The sequence below is a fragment of the Lotus japonicus genome, chromosome 5 (genome assembly GCF_012489685.1).
Source record: "Lotus japonicus ecotype B-129 chromosome 5, LjGifu_v1.2".
Taxonomy (NCBI): Eukaryota; Viridiplantae; Streptophyta; class Magnoliopsida; order Fabales; family Fabaceae; genus Lotus; species Lotus japonicus.
The window spans coordinates 179,346-199,715 of record NC_080045.1 but is presented as its reverse complement, the minus strand read 5'-3'; the positions used below and the strand labels follow the sequence as shown (position 1 = coordinate 199,715).

At 35.5% G+C, this 20,370-nt stretch overlaps 1 protein-coding gene across 1 annotated transcript; it reads right to left on the bottom strand.

Moving 5' to 3' along the window:
- Positions 1 to 5,452: 5,452 nt before the first annotated feature.
- On the bottom strand, positions 5,453 to 9,143 carry LOC130717857 (peroxisomal OPC-8:0-CoA ligase 1-like). Its single transcript, XM_057568236.1, has 5 exons — positions 7,759 to 9,143; positions 7,087 to 7,232; positions 6,794 to 6,861; positions 6,578 to 6,680; positions 5,453 to 5,802 (listed from the first exon to the last, which is right to left on the bottom strand). Exons 1-5 carry the CDS (start codon positions 8,966 to 8,968, stop codon positions 5,689 to 5,691), a joined length of 1,641 nt encoding a protein of 546 aa, XP_057424219.1. The 5' UTR covers positions 8,969 to 9,143; the 3' UTR covers positions 5,453 to 5,688.
- Positions 9,144 to 20,370: the final 11,227 nt, after the last annotated feature.

Sequence of the window (20,370 nt, the reverse complement as noted above, 5' to 3'; positions counted from 1 at the left end):
TATTTGAATTAATGGTTGATGTGACCATGATAATGACTCCTCATATCGAAAGTCTTCTTGACACAATGTGGTGGTCAGACAACATGTCCTATTGACACGGTGATGAAGCGAATTGCAGTGCAATTGCTAATAGTTTGTTGAGGGGGAGCATAATAATATGGTTGTGACTCACACTTACGGGGAGAATGTTAAGAATTGAAGTGTGAGTTAGAGTCTCACATTGGCGCATGATCTCATGCTTTCTGCTCCCTTTATCTTCCCCTAAATTGGTATCAAAGTATAGAAAGATAAGGAGTAATATAAAAACTGTTGTTAGATATTGCTTGGATTGGTAGTAATCCAGACATGTAAATATGTCAAACCTATTGCGTTTTCCATGCGATGGATATGAGTTAAAAGAAATTATGAGATGTAATACTCATCTTGTGACACAATTGTCATGTACACATATTCCTTATTAATCTGAAAGTCTTGAAGGACTTTATTTACATCTAATTGATGTAACGATAAACTATGGGTTGAAAATATCAAAATCCTTGAAGGATTTAAAATGCCAGAAAATTTTACTTCAAACATTGAAGTATTATTTTGAATGACAAAGTTCTATATATGGAACAAATTGAATGTGATTGGCATGCATGACCGGTTAGACCATCCCGAGTCTTATGATGCGAAAGTATATGAATTCATATGAGTACCCATCGAAGAACCTAAAGATTCTTCAATATAATGAATTCTTATATATTGTTCTCATTACCAATTAATAATTGGTAAAATATATGGGTTTGAATCCTGCATACTCTTGAGTATATTAGATGCGATACATGTGCACGTATTTAATCTTTTTATAAGTCATTTAAGTATTTCATAAATTTATCGATACATCGACTAAATGACCAAATATATGTCATCAACTCTCCATATTGATAGAGTGAAAATTCCAACCTTGATCAAGTTGGTAAATGACATGATTTTGAATATCTAGTTGCACATGTTCGTATTCAAATGATCTAGCTAATTTGTTTAATTAAACGCCTCATATTTTTGGCTAGATAATTACATATGAGAACAAATAGCCTTATTTATGGACATGTGATTTTGCAATTAGCAGCATTGACACGCATCAAGCCAACAATTCATTAGAATTCTCCCCATTGTAATTGGTTCATGGTCAGGAACCTAATATCTCTCAACTAAGAATTCTCAATGTGCGTTATATATTTTCAATTGCTCCACCACAACGCACTAATGTGATACCACAAGGAAAGCTGAGATTATGTAATCAATTTGAGCCATTACCGATAGATATTTCATATCTTACTTGTTGTTTCTCAGCATTAGGGGGAGATGGAATTAAGCAGCTCTGAAAATTTGTAAAGAATGCATATGTATACTCGCACTATGAACCAGAAGTTCAAAAGATGCATTCTCTGACCGAAAAGGAATTATTAAATTCCTTATATGCTGCAAATACCCTTCTCTAACTTAATATCCCAGTTGGAAAATTTATTATTAGACTAAGGCATGCCTAAAACTTGGTTCAAAAAGATAGATCCTAGAGAAGGATGATGGTCTTGTTGAGGAGGCAAACTATCTTGAAAAGTGTAGAGACTACAAAAATGTTTATTCCTCCTGAAGAGGTTCAGGTACCTGTAATTATTTATTTAAGAGATCTCATATGATTATGTCTCTACAAGTTAAAACAAGGAACCAAGAACATGAAGAATTGTCGACATAATGAAGTAGCGCTCAATATTAGAAATATGTGCGAGAATCTTGAACCCTAAAATGAATGGGTATGATTGGCCATAAATAGAAAGAAGCAATTCATTTGCTGAATTTAAGGGTCGTTGGACCTCATGTCTATACCCTAAAGGTATAAAGATGATAAGGCTTAAAGAGTCTTTGTAGTAAAATGAAATAATGTTGTCATATTTAAGACACATGTGACAATCGTGGTGGATACTTGGAGTTACAACTTATTTGTATGGCTCACTTGAGATTGATATCTCTATAAAACTCCTTGAAGATTGTAAGATGCCTAAAGCACACAATTCATGTTCTCAACAATGAACAAATTACTAGATTGAAGCAATCTAGATGATTATTTGCTTAAGGACGGTCACAAAATGACCCAACCAACTCATGCATATTTATGATGGGATGTGAGATTGCTTATGTCATAATTAATGTCAATGACAATGATTTATTGAGACTCTAGAAGAGCTCACAAAAGCTGTAGATTTGCTAAAGAAAGAATTTGAGATAAAAGAGTTGAGAATGAAACTTTTGTCTAGCCTCATCAATTGAGTATCTAAAGGATGAGATATTTATGTACCAAAGGACTTATATTGCAAAGGTACTAAAAGGATTCTATATGGACAAATCATGTCCATTGTGTACTCTATTGATTTTAAGGTCATTAAATGTAAATAAAGATCCTTTTAGACCTTGAGAAAAGAATGAATAATTACTTGATCCTGAAATACCATATCTTAGTGCTATCAAAGCATTATTGTATCTTGCTAGTCATACTCGACTTGATATATCATTTGCTATTAACTTATTAGCAAGATATAGTTCTTCACCTACACAAAGACATTGGAATGGAAAACAAGTGTTTCGTTATCTTAAAGGCACATTAGATATGAGTTTATTTTTTCCCTTTATGTCCAAGCTTAATCTAATTGGTTATGCAGATGCTGGATATTTGTCTAAATATCTCAAACAGGTTACTTGTTTACATGTGGAGGAACAACCATTTCATGGAGATCTGTGAAAGAAACTATGATAGCCACCTCAGCTAACCTTGCAGGAATATTAGCATTACATGAGGCAAGACGAGAATACGTTTGGCTGAGATTCGTGATTCAATGCGTACTTGATATTGGTGATTTGTCCTCTTGAAAGATGCCGCCAACAACTATATATGAAGATAATACTACATGCCCTACTCAATCAAAAGAAGGATACATCATGGGAGATGGACAAAGCAAATATCACCGGAGCTTTTCTTCACTCATGATCTACAAAATAATGGTGACATAGACATCCAACAAATTCGTTCAAGTGATAATTTGGCATACTTCTTTACGAAGACTCTTCCAACTACAACATTTGAAAAGCTTGTTCAAAATGTAGGAGTTCGTCGGCTTAAAGATTTCAATTAAAATGCATTGTACTCTTTTTTCCTTAACCATATTTTTTCTCATTGGGTTTTTCATGGTAGGGTTTTTAATGAGGCAATGTACAAAGACGAACTATAGAATGATGTACTCTTTTTCCTTCACTAGGTTTTTATCCCACACTGGGTTTTTCCTAGTAAGGTTTTAATGAGGCACATTCTTAAGGGATGGTCATCCAAGGGGGAGTGTTATGAATATTTGGATGTCCATCAGAGTTAGGAGTCCATGGGCCAGGCTCACATGTATACTTGTTCAACACTCTAAACCTAATAGTATAAATATAAGGGAGTCTGCACCTAGCAGAGCATCCCCATCACATTATTTATCTATCTCTTGTTCCTCTCTTCTTCTCTCTTATTTACGTGCTTACTCTTTATTCACAACAGTTGACACATTTTTTTGATAGTCATCAACTATTTTTTGGTTTAAATAATCACACATATACAGAAGTTAGACAATCTTATTCAAGCCGGATATAAGCACTATGAACGGCAAAACTCAATTGCATTCAACAGATAGCATTTAAAAATGTTATACGAATAAACATTTATTGAGATAGAGAGATGTGCATTCCCTTTCCTTTCTTCTAGGCTATCTCCGCCTAATCTCTCTTTGTAGCGGCAGTAGCGTAACTTGGCCATGTTACTATGGTCGTGTCGTCTTCTCGAGATCCTTCTATGTACTTCCAATCGTACTCTCGAGATCCTCAGATTTCTCCATTTTTCGCAGACCATTTTTTCCTTCTAGGAGGCGGTCCCTTTGTTCCGACCGGTGAGACTCCATCTGTGTTTCTAGTTGAGATATGAGTGCAATTTTGCCTCCAATCGCCTCAGCCACGCTCGTTTATTTTTTGTGCTTTTCGTCCTTCATGGATCAATCTTCTCTTATGTGTTACCTTTTTCTTTGGAGAATCATTTATCTTCTTTGGGTTTTCTTTCCCTGATATGCAGCGTGGCGGCAGGATGTGGTTCTCTCTAAATGAAGAATTTGGATTGCTTTGCTATGGCCATGGTGGTTCGCCTTCTGGGTGCATCTCTGAGGATGCGGAAGGAGGCGACGATGGAAAGGATTCAAAGGGTGATGGGAAATGATCTTCCCAAGGTGGTCCATTTCGGTCTTGCATTTCACTCTTCATTGACGACATTGTAGATTCAATGGGTTACCATCAAGTCAGAGAGAGCTATTTGCACAACATGGAAAGCTTGAAAATTTATTTATGCAATGAAAGAGAAAGGTTCGAAGAAGGTTTCATTTCGGTTTTGTTCGGTTTTTGTCCTTGACGCATGCTTTGACGGCAATCAAAATCCTTGATGGTATTATGGTGGGTGGTGTGACTCTTTTTATGGCTTTGACAAGGTTCTCAGGATCAGATGTGAGGGTTTCTTTAAATAAAACCTTTTTGGGAAGAAGGAGGTGAGTTTTGCACAAGGTGAGAGGTCGTTTTCTTCTTATACGGCATGGTGCGATGTCGTTGTAGGGAAGATTTATGGATCTGCACAACTCCATTTTTCTCGGAGAAGGAGTTGGTGGGTTCTGGTTCTTCGCCTTGCGATTCTATGGATGCAAGGATTCCAATTGAGAAACTGTTTCCTGAAACTTCCTTTCATGTCTCTATGCCAAATGATGAGAATTAGTAAGGGTCTAAGGTTAATCTGACGAGGTTCTTTTTTCTGAGAATGAGGGCCTTGTTTCTCTGAAGGTTTATGCTTTGACCTGGTCGTTGGGGGTGAGTGATGGTCTAGTTGTAACTACTTCTGCGTCTCGGTATGTTCCTGAAGAGATATTGGAAGCTATTAGGTCGTTGGCTGCTGTGTAGAGGAAGAGTCTCAGGTCGATTTTTTTTTTAATTTGGGAATTAGAGGGTTTTCTTTTATTGATCATAATAATGGAGCAATTTTGGTTTCCCACATAAGAGTTGTATATCTTGAACATTTTCCTCATCAATATAGATCTATTACTTTTGAAAAAAAAAAGTTGTACACATGTGAGTTAACTATTTTGTAGCTTGGTTATCTACTTGAGGAAGTAAGACTGTATGAGAGCTAATAATGTCATCTGAGTCAACCTGTGTGGTGTTTTAATCTCTACTTGAGACTTGACTTGTGTGCTCGCGAGATGTTGAAGAGGGATTAAGTGGTTCGTTTATACCTTATAGAGAAGGAACTATGAGAGCTAATAATGCTATCTTTCACTTGCCTATGTTTTTCTTATAGAGAAGGAACTATGAGAGCTAACCTTAGGGCATTGTTACAATACCAGAGGGTTCATTACACAAAATTTCTCATAGGCAATTTATTCTCTGTAAGAGTATTAAGGGAGCACTCTGTTTTACAAATTGACGACTGAACAAAGAACATATAAAATGTTCATAATTAACAATTTAACATCATCTCAACAAAAATAAACAAAGCCGAATATACCAGCAAGAAGTAACTAGTTCAAAAAAATAATGATCATTTCCAATTTCATGAGAAACTTATTATTATTATAAACATCTGTTCGATCAGAGTTTAGACGTTGCGAGCTTGATTAGATCCTTCCTAAGAATTTTACCAGATGCATTTTTTGGTATGGAAGATATGAAGGCCACTTTCCGAATTCTCTTATACGGAGCCACCTGTATATAAACGGAACAAATCAGCATTAAGTATCCTATAAAACAAGATGTAACAAAAAAGTTTAAGAGTTGGAGTCCCTCTAGTATAAGGATCTATATATTAAAAATTTGTAATTATATTTAAACACCCATTTTCTTTTCTATTTTCTTTTCACAGTTCACTTCTTCCCATTTCCACTATCTTTTTCATCTAATTATCAATCACATCTCCCAATTACATAGTGCTTGGTGTAAGGGGAATGAAGGGGAGAGGAGGGGTTATTTTCATGAGAATCAATCAATATTATGTTAATATCTGTTTCAAAAAAATATTATGTTAATATCTATGTTTTGTTTTACGTTGGTCCAAAGCAAATGTGATTTTACTTATCTCAATATGTCAACAAAGAAATTAGGATTTTTTTGCTACGTTGAGTGCACTTATTAAGATTTACTCCTGAAAAAAATAGACCCTCAGCTCACATGACACTATATAGTACTCTCTCCGTTTATTATTAACTGTCCACTTTGAATAATTTTTTTTGTTTCTATATAACTGTCCACTTAGAGTTTCAAGAGAGCATTAATTGATGTTTTTCCAAGAAATGCCTTTACATAAGCAATAAATAAAGAAAGATAAAAAAAATTCTAAAGGGTGATATAGGAAAACAAAGAATGCTTTTATGAAAATCAACACAATTAATTGTTTTCCATAATTTGTGTGAACCTTCTCTTCCTGGACAGATAAATAATAACGGGGGAAGTATATAAATATTGAAACTTGTCCCAGACTAACCTGTTCTGCAACAAAATCCATAACTTGTTTTTCTGATATGCTACCTCCATCTTTCCTAACAACATACGCCATTGGAAACTGCCCAGCCTCCTTATCAGGATACCTGACACACAAAACATTCAAAGGCCTCAGGACTGGAATGAGACAAATAGAAAATATTACAATGTAGTTTTTAGAAATCTCCATCGATCGGGTAGTGGTAGATGAAAAACTTACGGTATAACAGCAGCATCTAAAATAGCTGAATGAGTAAGCAACAAAGCCTCTAGTTCAGCTGGAGGTACCTGTAGCACCATGAAACAAAACCAAGCCCTAAGATAAATGACTCACAATATACATGAATTCACATCCCAATTCCAGAAGTTTGGTTGGTTGAACAAGTACTACAAACTACAAAGTACTTCCTACGTTCTAGTATACTTGTAATCAGAAATCAGTCCTAGTTATTAAGTGTTAAATATATTAATTACAATCACAGATTAAAAATTTAGAATTCACCCTTTTGTTACCTGATATCCCTTGTATTTGATTAGCTCTTTCAGGCGATCAACGATAAATAAAAAGCCATCATTATCAATGTAGCAAATATCTCCTGTTCTTAACCATCCCTCTGAATTAAGGGTTGATGTGGTTGCCTCCTCATTACTGAAATAACCTGCAATCCCCAGGGGTTTAATGTTAATTAGTTTAAACAATAACTACGTTTCGCATGCATACTTAAAAATGTATATATAAATTACAATTTCATCTACTAATAAATTAAAGTACATTCATTCCCATTCAACCAGAATTTGCACAAACTATGTGGGAATGGAAATTGTTTAAAAATAGTGAGGTAGGCAGCCATGTGGCGTGAGAGGAAAAGATTCCCAATTTTATGATTTTTAAGTGACCTTGGAATTGTTCAAACCTAGCTAAGACAATAGAGTTGTGTTGCTTGAGGAGTTAGATAAACCAAATAGTTTAATACTCGTACGCATAAAGAACATATATTCTCGACCAGTAGTATCACGATTCTGATGGATAGCATGTTCATTTTAAAATGATTCTTTAGCATAGACTCTTTCATCACAATAATGTTGCATTTTGAAGTCCTCATGAAACCCATGCTAATAAACAAAAAACATACATTCCGATTAAAAGAATAATATCCCGGAGACGTGACGAATGCACAGACAAACCTTTCATGATGGTGGGTCCCCGGAGCCAGAGCTCACCGGTCTGGTTAACCCCCAGCGCTCGACCGGTTTCAGGGTCAACAACCATAGCCTCAGCGGCAGGAGACAACATCCCCGCCGTGCCGTACCTCCGGCTCTCGTCCAAGGAGTCAGTGGATGCCCCCACTCCTGAGGATTCCGTCAAGCCGTAACCCTGAAGGATGGTGACGTTTGGGTACTTGTCAACAAACCCCTCCGTCACCTCCTTGCTCAGCGGAGCCCCACCTGATAGCACCGTGTGCAGTGAACTCAAGTCATACTTCCCCTTAATCGCATCAGCGTTGTTGATCATCGCCACCAGTATCGGCGGCACCAGCGGCAGGAACGTGGCGCGGAACTTGTCGATCGTGGAAAACATGTCGTGCATTTCAAATTTGGAGAGAACCACGATGGTTGATCCCGAAATGAGCAGCCCCGTCGCAAACACAGCGAGGCCGTATATGTGGAACATGGGCACCGTGCAGATGAAGGTTTGTTCATCTTCCTTGCTGAACCGGCTTTGAACGATTTCAACCATTGCTATGAGGTTCCGGTGCGAGGAGATCACTCCTTTGCTGGGTCCGGTGGTGCCGGAGGAGTAAAGCAGCGTGGCGGTGTCGTCCTGGTCAACTCGGTCCCTGATCTGATTCGCCTTGGGTTCGGTTTTCATCATCTGGTCCAGGGTGGTGGCACTGGCACCTGAAGAAGATGGTGAATCGGAATCCATGAGAACAATTGGGAGGGAGGGTGATGCGGCGGTGATTTTGGGGAGCAGGGGAGGGATGGTGAAGGCGAGGACGGGGTTGGAATCGGCGATCTGCTTGGCGATTTCTTGAGGGGTGTTGAGGGGGTTGGTGGTGGTGATGATGGCGCCGAGGGACATGACGGCGAGGCAGACGACGGGGAAGTAGATGGAGTTGGGGGAAAGGAGGAGGACGACTTTGCCCTTTCGGATGCCCATGTCGGAGAGAGAGGAGGCGACGGCGTGGACGGCGGTCCAGAGGTGTTGGTAGGTGAACTTGCGGCCAGTGGCAGCGTCGATGAAGGCGGTCTTGCCATGGTGGGAGCGGGAGGAGATGAAAGTAGTGACGTCTAAGGAGTGGTTTGGAGGGAGAGGGAGGGGCTTCCGCTTGCTGTAGAAGATTGAATTGGAGCTGCAGAAGCCACTTCTCGGGTCAATGTTCCTTCCACTCATAATGGATTTGATTGATTAATTGAACTCTCTTCTCTAGTTCTCTCCTTCACTCTTTCTTTGTTTGTAACTTTACCAATTAATATTTCAATCTCCCAATGCATATGCATATATATCAATGTTTACCACCACGTTTGTGCAAATTATGAGTGGGTGTACGTATGTTGACTACTACTCAGTACTGGGACTGGTCCAACGAGACGGTACTCACTCGCATAACAATACTCCATAACAATATACCACGTGCGCCGTGGTCGGTGAATACTTCACTTGCCTTGTTGCTCTGCGTTTTGATACAAAGGAAAGACGGAAAGTAAACAAATCTACACTAGAGTATCCTGATAGAGAATAGGAACAATTTGAGAGGTAGGAAGCCTCCAAATGAACAAACCCCCCTCCATCTCACCGGTGGTGGAGCCAGAACTTTTGTAGAATATGTGTAAGATTAAGCCTAAGCGTAATTGTCCACACCTGATGCCTAACCCAGAGTTTTAAATTGCGGTTGTGGTTGGTGTTGCAGTTGCGAACATTACCACGTGAATAGTTTTTTTTTTTGAAAGAGTGAATAGCTTCAATATGTCTCATTCACAAATAAACACCCAACCAAAACATGCAGATACAATCCATTATTATCAAGTTCGTCATACTCTCTCGTACATGATACAAGAATGATATAGATAATTGGTTCGCTTTCTAGTTAAATTAAAAATAAATTTAGATTAAATTATTTTAGTAGATATAACATAATAGTTATAATATTAATTTTATTATTAACTTTTCATAAATAATTTCATATCTATTAAAGTCTTGTATCATTTTTATTTATACATGTATTTTTTTTGTCTTTTTTTTTAAAGATATGCATTTAATGGATACTCCCTCCGTTCCTTTTTAAGTATTGTTTTAGAAGAATTTTTTTGTTCATATTTAACGGTCGTTTTGATGTTTTAAGGTTCATTTTGTCAATTATACCCTTACTAGTAAGTGGAAATTAAATTCTCATTACATCAATTCAAAGTATTGTCTTGTAAGTAAAAATTAAATTCCAATAAAAATACCCAAAATAGCTTTCAAAGTTACATAGAAAAAGGTGTTAACATTAAATTATGTCAAAGGAAAAAATTCATTAATTGAAGAGTTAAAATTCTATAAAAAGGATTAGTAACAAACATTAGAATTACCAAGTGCCAAATAAAAGAATGAGAAGGAAGTTAAATGTTTATTTTGTTGGAATTGGAGAGAGGTTATAAATTTTTATTGCTACTAGGGAGGGAAGAATGATAATTGTTTAATGATATGAGAGAGTGGAAAAAAATTAATTATCCACTATCATGGTTGGAAAACTTTATAACTTCACGATTAGGATGTGAGACCAATATAATGGGAATAAAAGTCCAATAATCCACTATCTAGGTTGGAGAGCTTTTTGCTAGAATGACACTTAAAAAGGAACGAAGGGAGTAAAAGATGGCCCGAGGCCCTACCACATACAGGTAAGACGGTATACCATAGAAAACTAAACTACCCTCTTCTTTTTTAACACAAAACTACCCTCTTAGAATTATTAATTCATGTCTTTTTTTGTCTTTATTTACATATGTTAGGTTATGTAAAATGAAAAAAATGGGCCAAACTCTTTTAAACTTACACGGCCCATACTCAGAAGTGGTCTTGACTTAAAACCCTAACTAAATGTCATCTTCCTTATCTAGCGTAGCCTCAACAGATAACACAACAGGTCCTCTTCAACTTTTCTTCTCTTTTCGTTCGGCTATCTAAAGGTCTACCTGTATTTGCATCCCTCCTAGGTCCATGGCATATTCGCAGCCCTCAAAATGCCACTGCGGCCGTGAAAAATGCCCTTGTGAACCTTTGGCTTGTCCGCATTTGAAGACCGAGCCAGGCCTGGGAGCCCGGGCGCCTAGGGTCGCCGGGCGGTGGCTCCGCCACTGCATCTCACAACACCATCATAGCCAACACATCTCCCACCATATTGTTCTCCCTACGTGTATGGTTGAGAGTCACCAACCATGATCGAGCTAGTAATTAACAGCTCATCCACACAGAGCCTTGTATAGATATTTTGTGGCCTAAGGCGAAAAATGTTAATGGAGAATTTTTTTTATAAGTTAAAATAGCTAACACATCCAATCTATCTTGTTAAAAGTTAGCTAAATATTAAAGAAATCTAAATAAACTAAACTTTGAAATAAATATAGAAAATGATGATCGATGAACATAACGATAAAACCTGAAATTGGAAACGGACAGAGATTTTTTTGTTTGATGTTTTGTCAGGCGCAAGGGTGCTACACGTTGTATTACTGCGTACTCAAAGTCGTGCCCGTGAAATGAATGGTTCCACCAATCCACCGGGATGGAGATGAAAGGCTTCGTACGCGGGACGCCGGGATGTATAATGCGGTTTATAGGCGTTTAGAATCCAGCCGAAGTCAAATCCATAGAGGTTGAGCCGCAAAGACAAAATTTGATCACTAGACAATAGGTTTCAAGGGAAGGAGAAGAATAAATTTTTTTATGAACAGAAGATGAAGAGATGAAAAAAACGTGAAGACTGGAGAGTGAGAGACGTTAGTGAGGGAACGAGATGGGTTAATAGGGATTTTCTTTTTTTGAGATAAATAAAATACTAAAAAAGATGATATTGATTGACTAATTTTTAGGGAAGAAAGAGATTATAAATTATTTTATTTTGATAAGTTAAAATTTGTGAATAGTACTATTAAAAAAAATTGGGGCCTAAAAATTTTTTTTTGAGGCCTTAAGCCGATACCTAATTTGTCTTGCATCTTGCACGACCCTGCATCCACATGCCCGAAGTTCTGCACATCTATGCCTGACTTAAGCGCATTCACCGCCTCAAGACAATCCATGGAGCACATTACCTTCCGGATTCCAAGTTCCTACACAAGCCTGAGCCTTGTTGCGGCCGCCTTGAGTTCCGCCTGAAAAGCTCTACTGAGACCCAGGGGCGTATGCAGGCAGGGGCCATCACCCCCCAAGAATTTTGAAATGGTTACGACTATAGGTATTTTTCCAAGCTAGAAAGAAGGAATTTGCCGTTCCAACTGAGACATTATCATTCACATGTTTCCCGAGATCCTAATTTAGGAAAAAATTCTAGTTTATCCAAGGTTTACCAGAAGTTAATTGAAACAGGAAAAACAACAATGTTTCCATTTGTTAATAGATTGATACGTCTTGTTTTGACACTCCCTTTTTTAACAGCATCTACAGAGCGATCTTTTTCTGTAATGAAAGTTGTTAAGACTCGGCTTCGCAATAAAATTGAAGATGATCTTCTCAGAAATTTATTAGTTGTTTATATCGGGATACCATAATAAATAAATTTAGTACTATGGAATAACGAAGAGTTGTATTTAAATATTTTTTTACTATTTAAAGTTTATATAACTTTCAATGAAGATTTTTTGAGTCTTATATTTCGCCCCCAACAAGAAAATCCTGAATACGCCCCTGCCGAAAAGATGTGGAGAAACCCCTCAATCACTGTCCCTGCCCATCACAAATGAGAGACATTTTTACGATTAAAATTATAAATATATACATTATTGTTTATATGTTCAAGAGAGTAAGGTGGACAAGTCAAAAAAAAAATTTTTTATTGTTATGGCCACTGTAGACTTTCTGCAATTAAAAATGTGGGGTTCACCGTTCACCGTTCACCTTAACCTTTTCATTTATTTCGCTATCAAAATTAAACCAAACGAGGTTGCCATGCTCATCTCTTGTATATTTCTCTTTGTAAGATATCTCTCAGTTAAGCTACCAATAACAAACAGAGTGTAAGCCAACATGAATTTCAAATTTTATATTCTAGAAATGAATATCCAAAAAAATAATTGTACAAGTAGAATTAATTAATGCAATTTAATTGCCTTGTATTTTAATTAACAATATTTTATTTAATCAAATTGTTTGTTAACACAGCATATTCCTTTTTTTAAGGCTTCAATGACTAATTTCCTTTGTAGTGATCATGAGGAAAATTGTAGCACACCACTTAGAGGAAGGGGCGTAAGGGTGTGATTTAGCCTATTAGTCAATAGATAAATAATATTTTTATATTCTTTTAGAATATGAGTGAAGATATTCTCTAATTGAACCTGGTGGTGTATAGCGGCACTCTGACACTCAATTCAACTCATGAACGAAGAGAGTTCTCAAAGTCTAGAAGAGCAATATGAGAGTAATATGGGCAATATCTAGGACACAATGTGATTTGTAACGCTATGAGTTTCACAGATCACAATAGTGACCCAACAGTGAACTAAACATGTTGATTATCTTTCGAAAACATAATGAAATTCAAGTTCCCTTAGAACAGATGTCCTACGCGATGCTGTGACAACATATTCGACAATCGACTAACAATAACAACAGAAACTAAAATGCATAAGTAAAAAAGACACAACAATTGTTAACTCAGTTCGGTGAAACTTCACCTACGTCTGGAGGGATTGCACCCAAAGAAAGGAAATCCACTATCTCAAGATTCAGGAATTACAGACACTCATGAACACCACAGTTCATAGTTCACTTCCTAATCTACCCAGTGTATTTCTACTTAGTATCTCAACCTAAGTATGAGAGCCCCTCTCACTTTCTCTCAATAACTGTCACAGTGATTGGTAACAAACAATCAAAAATCAGAGTTTGCAGAATCAAACAACACATAACACAACTTTGCTTTATAGAATCAGGGAGCAAAGTGTGTTCACAAGTAACAAGGACAAAGAACAATGAACAATCCTAAAACACTTGATCTCTCTCTCTATTAGCTTCGATAGTCTTCTTGTTTTAGGTCTTCATCCTTTTATACACTTCAGCAACGGCAACATGAGGACTAGGGTTCGTTTGGGCTGAAGAAACAGATTGCAACAATAATCAAATCAAAACTGAATCTCCAAAGATCTTGTTGTGTTTTTCACAAGTAAAGATAGAAACAAATCTTCTATCAAAGATTGTTTCAACAAATAACAAACCACATTGAAAACTCTTATGGAACAACTACTTGAATCCCAAGTAAATTAAAAACATATCTTCATAACAACTCCAAGGGCCCACACTAACGTTCTAAGCAGAGGACTGATGTCCTAGCTTCACAAAGTCAGATGCCACGACATCTGCTTCGACAACCAGTTGTTTTTTTACAAAATGCAAGACAACAAAGTAACAACAATCTCCCCCTTTGTCAAATTTTGTCTAAAACCAACTTAATGAAATGGATAGGGTAAACATAGAGAATTAAAGCTACCCCTTAGTAGCAGAACTCCCCCTCAAAAGATGCATTCATACCAACAATAGTCATACTTCAAAAATCATAGTTGGAACAATATAACAAACAACACAAATCCAAGCATCACTGCAGTCATACATCAGTCATTTCAATCGCCCACACGAGGTGTCACATTTTGTTCAATAACATCATCATTTCCATTCATACATCACACACCATATATATAGATATTCAAACATCGAAGTGCCCTTACCTTCGACGCTTTCCTTCCTAAGCAAAGCTCTCGCTCTCGAATCGATCTCGTGCTCCGAACCTTCACAAACACATACACTAAACTTTAGCCTCTAAGACTACATCTAAAGTTCCAAAACAAGTTAGCTAATTTTTCTAGCTCACTTACCTAAATGCACATGCTTTACACTTCAAGGACTAAAGTCCAAACCAAATTTAGACAAAGGTCCTTAAAAAAATACTTTTGCAAACAAGTCCTCAAACTTTTAAGTAATTCAATTCCTAACAAGCACATAATCACAAAAGGTCCTCAACTTTAAGTAATTTACTTTTCAACCCTCGACCTTTAAAAAATTTATAAATCAAACTCCAAGACTTTTAAAACTCAAGTTTAACCCCAGACTTCAGGGCCTCTTGTATTTTTAAACCTAAAGTTTCCCCAAAATCAACTTTCAGTCTTCAAACTTAGGATTTTCACAACTAAAAACAAGTTTCAGAATCAATTTTCCAACCCCAAACACATGCCATAGGCTTGGCTACACCTACATAAACATGTACAAATTTTCCCTTTTCCCCCAATCACTTCCAAAGCTATTTTTACACACACACACACACACCAATATGATATTTTTCTCATACAACACTTAACCAACGTTGCAAACCTCACTCCCAAACATTAAGTACCTAAACTAGCTTTTTAAAAGTGATTCTCAACCCTCCAACAAAGTCATAGTTCTCGGCCCCTCTCATTAAAACACCAAGAAAAGTTTTTCTTCTAAAACCAAATAGCACAAAAGCAAGAAATAAACTAGTCCATGAGGGAATACTAATTTCAAAGCTCAAGGTCAATTTCAAGTAAAAAGCACTTTGCTCAAACTCACTTTTTGCCAAAAAAAAAATATAGAAATGTGTAGATCAAGACACTAGAAATCACTTTCCTAAAGACATCAAGGCAGAAACCCAAACTTTTCAACTTCATTTCTAAAAAATTATCAATCTTGAAAACTAAAATAACATTAAAAGAGATGAAAGTATAGACTAAATCTTTAATGAAACAACAACACAAATAAGGAATCATTGGCCTAAGCCTCATCAAAATCAGTCCACAAGCCTATCAACTCAAAGCTTTTTGGTGGTTTTTACCTTTGAAGGAGAAGAAACAGTCACAAGAGAAGAATCATAGAGGTTATTGGGTGATGTTGGAGGCGGTTTAGGTGGTTGTATTGAAAAACTTGGAAGTTTTTTTTTCCTCCTTTATCTTCAGCATTTCTTCTCCACTTCTCTCTGGCTTCTCTCTTCATACAACAATTGAAAACAACAATGAGTTCTTTCCCTATCTTGGCTTCCTTCACGACTTCACTCTCCCTTTTGTCCTCCATTAACTTAACTTGGCTATTAGGTCCAAGTCTCTCCATTAAGCACACAACACTTGGATGATCATAGGAGGAGCCACACAGTCCTCTTGGCTTGTTCCTCAAGCCAAGAGGGCCTCAAAATTATCTCAGGGAAAAACACCCTAGAATCGACCAGCAATTTTCCTCCGACACGAAAAAAATTATTTTAAAATTAGATTTTTTTATGTTAAATGGACTCGTTTCGTGTCTCTCAAATTTTTGAAACAGGGCCTCGAACATGCTCGTATATCGCCCCAGAAGTTTTCTACAAAACCTGTGCGAAGGCGATAAAAACTTCCTAAGGCTCCGAAAATAAAACCTATCAATATTACAGTAAAAATTCACGAAATTAAACACACATTGCCGTAAAGACCATAGAAAAGTCTTATTCCCACTCTGATTAAGAATTGGGGCTTATTCGGTACTTTTTATAGCCAAATTTCCAGGCATTGTTCCAAAATTCACCATTCGATATATAACTGCATATATAATGAGTTATGAATATTATTTCCCTTGTATTTTAATCACACACTTTCTTACAAACATCCTTACACTAACGTACACAAAACGTAAACAAGAAATTATATAAAAATTTAATTCTTGAATGTATATATCTTACATAATCAAACATGTCTTTGTAGTGGTCGGGGTGTTCAATGGTTGAGGAGTATTACCATTTTCCAGCTTGTTATGCAAATGGAATTAAAGTGTTTGACCTCTGCCTAAGTGAACTTGACCATAATCTAACAACTTAGCATTTTGTTGAACTAGTTGGTTAGAAGTATGGAAATCCTATATTTGTTCATCCTAGTCGACCAATTTGACCATGACATGGTTGTGTAGTCATTAAAGCTAACTAGGACGGTGGTGGGCTAAGGGGTCGTTTAGATCGACCGGAACAAGATCTCCCTTGCTTGGTATGTATGTGTACGAAATGTCAAGATGAAAAAGCAATACCAAGATTAATGAATCATGCTCAAATAAACAAGTAAAATGTAATCAGAAATAAATATTTAAACATTGACATTCAAATTTACGGTATGTTAAAATTAGAGAAGCAATGAGAGAGAGAAGAGAGAAAGAGAAATGTAACAGAAAATGTATTATTGATAATCTGAGAGATTACAAAATATGTGATATCCTTATATAGAAGAATAAGAGAATACCAAGAGCTGTAACATACAACTGACATAAATAGGAGAATACCAATATCTGACATAAATAGGAGAATACAAACAGTTGCAAATGTCAGCTGTCCTAACTACTCAAAAGTTGATGCGGCAGCATAGTAATTACAAACACAATATACTCTAACATACCCCCTCAACTCAAGGTGGTTTGACAAATGAAAAATTGTCAACCACATTGAGTTTGTCCTTACGCTCATGAAACCTTTCTGAAGAGAGGGCTTTAGTAAAGATATCCGCTTTCTGCAGAAGAGAAGGAACATGCTGAACAATAAGAGTCTTATTGAGAACCTTCTCTCTCACCAAGAAAAGATCCATTTCCATATGCTTAGTTCTAGTGTGAAGGACCGGATTAAGAGTCAAGGCTACGGTGCTCTGGTTATCACAGAAAACTATTGGTGTTTCGAAGGGAATATGCAGCTCAGTAAACAAGGATTGAATCCAAATAATCTCAGCTGCAATGTTGGACAGACTCGTATATTCCGCTTTTGTGCTTGAGCGAGCAACCAAAGTTTGCTTCTTAGCTGACCAAGACACTAAATTGGAGCCAAAGAACACACATGAGCCAGAAGTTGACCGCCGATCATCCGGGTCAGAACCCCAATCTGCATCATAGTAGGCATGAAGAGCCACTGGACGATCAAGAGAAAAAGGCTTAAAACACAACCCATGATGAATGGTACCCTTAAGAAACTGCAGAATTCTCTTGACTGTCTTCCAATGTTCATCATGGGGCTGAGACAGAAATTGGCAGACTTTATTGGCTGCAAAGTTAATATTTGGCCTGGTAATTGTAGCATATTGCAATGCTCCAACTATGAATCTATAGAGAAATGGGTCATTCATGCAAGTACCTCCAAACTTTGACAGTTTGCTGCTACTAATCATAGGAGTGGGCATAGCATCGACTTCGAACAAATTTGCTCTCTCAATAAGATCTTCAATATATTTGGTCTGATTAAGTAGCAAAGAGCCACAAGACAAGTGTGTAATCTGAACTCCAATAAAATAATCAAGTTTTCCTAACTGTTTTAAAGTAAAAGAAGAATTCAGTTTGTCAACAAGATGTTAAATTAGGACTGAAGAACCTCTTGTGATAATAATATCGTCCACACATACTAAAACATATGTGCAACAAAGTAATTACAAACACAATATATTCTAACATGGTCTCATCAGAGATAAAGTGCACGTCAAAATTTTCATCTTGTGATAACCGAGATGCAATGGTCAGACTTTTACTTGATTGGTTATCTAACTTTCTAAATTGGAAGTATTATGATTAAAAAAAAAGTAATCATATTCTGGTAGTCATGATTTGATATCTATATACTTTATAAAAGAACAACGTTATCCAAAAGAATTAGACACGTGACATTGCAAGATGCACTCTCATCCCACCCCCTCATTGGCTGGCAAGTGTCACAGCCACAACAATTCTCACAAATTTATTAATTGCATTGATTTCCCTATAATTTGGTTTGGTTGTCCCCCATTAAATGTGATTTTCAAAATCATTTCCTATAAATCAACATTCTTATTGCTGATTTCATCACATATTCAAAATGTGTTTTTGCCATCCTTTTTCTGCAAGTATGAAGTTTCAACCTTCTCATATCAAAAGGTATTTTTTCGCACTTTCTATTCAATTGACCTGTTACATCTGATTTGGTTCCGTTAACTAATACTCAGTTGTTGTATTTTTCAATTGTTGTTGATGATTGCCAACAAAATGTATTGAAAGTTGTTAAGGAGGAGATATAAGCTTTTGAAAGTTGTCAAGAGGGAGAAGATATGATGAATAGAAAGTGGTGATAAATTTGTTATCCAATTAGAACAAGAATAAAGATTTGTTAAGGAGGAGAAACAAGCTTTCCGTTCATGGTTCTCATATTTGTTATCCAAGTAGAACAAGAATAAAGATTGATGATAAACCATCTCTCTTTTGCTACTTCTTTTTTACATTTCAAGTTAGTTTTGACATTTATTTTTATTTTTGATACCAGGAAACTGAAAGTGTTTGGATTTATGTTTTGCATATTAGTTTTCAAGGTTTATTAATAAATTACAGTTTATATTTACAATTGCTAATTTAATGATTATATGTTATTATTTTAGATGTATTTAAATCTTGCATTCTACCTATGTCTACAATTTTTCCCTATAATAAACGCATCTCTGTTTTGAAATGCAAGATATATATTGAGATTGTGTAATTTTATATACTTAAAAACATTTTTTATTAATTTCCATCATTTAAGAGCATCAGCGACATATATTCTTAAAATACATAATTTGCGTGTGTGGAAAATCAATGAATAAAGCTGATGGTTTTGCATCATTTCTTTGATTTAAAATGATTTCCATTTTTAGAATGGGAAAAAAACATTTTAAAAAATTATTACTTATTAAATTCAAAAGCAATCTATTTAAGGAAATTACTATTCGAAATTAATTTTTAATTTCCTTCAATTTCCTTACATAAACAACTTAACTTCAGTAATGTGTAGTCAACTCATAAAAGATCTAATAAATGCTATATGGAATAAAAGTTGTATTCATTTTCTTTTTAAAAACCTCATTTTAAACAATTAATTACATTTTAATGAAGTAATTATTTTGTTTTTCCAGTCAATTATTGCTATAATTGTTTTTTTTTAAACCCCATGTAAAATGATTAATTAAATTTTAATTAATTGATTATTTATTTTAGGAAATTAATATTCGAAATTAATTCATTAATTCCTTCAATTTCCTTATATAAATTAATTAATGATGTGAATCAGTGCAAATATGTTTTGAAATAATTTCCTTTTTTAAAATGAAAAAAAAACGTTTTAAATAATTAATTACTTATTAAATTCATTAGTCATCTATTTAAGGAAATTACTATTCGAAATTAATTATTTATTTCCTTCAAAATCCTTATATAAACCACTTAATTATATTAATTTGTATTTGCACTCATAAAAGACATTAAATGCTTTTTTTTAAAACCCCATTTGAAATAATTTATTACATTTTAATGCATTAACAATTTGTTTAAGGAAATTATTATTCAAAATTTATTGATTAATTCCTTCAAATTCCTTATGTAAATAAATTAATGACATGAATCTATTTTTCTTTGATTTAAAATAATTTCCATTTTTAGAATGGAAAAAAACATTTTAAAAAATTAATTACTTATTAAATTCAAAAGCTATCTATTTAAGAAAATTACTATTGAAATTAATTTTTAATTTCCTTCAATTTCCTTACATAAAAAACTTAACTATAGTAATTTGTAGTCAACTCATAAAACATCTAATA

What these genes read in the sequence shown, in the direction of transcription:
- LOC130717857 (XM_057568236.1), bottom strand. Translation starts at nt 8,968, where the DNA reads ATGAGTGGAAGGAACATTGACCCGAGAAGTGGCTTCTGCAGCTCCAAT. An exon ending in TCAAATACAAGGGATATCAG is followed by an intron (nt 6,862 to 7,086) that starts GTAACAAAAGGG and finishes ATGGTGCTACAG; the next exon opens with GTACCTCCAGCTGAACTAGA. An exon ending in TTAGATGCTGCTGTTATACC is followed by an intron (nt 6,681 to 6,793) that starts GTAAGTTTTTCA and finishes TTTGTGTGTCAG; the next exon opens with GTATCCTGATAAGGAGGCTG.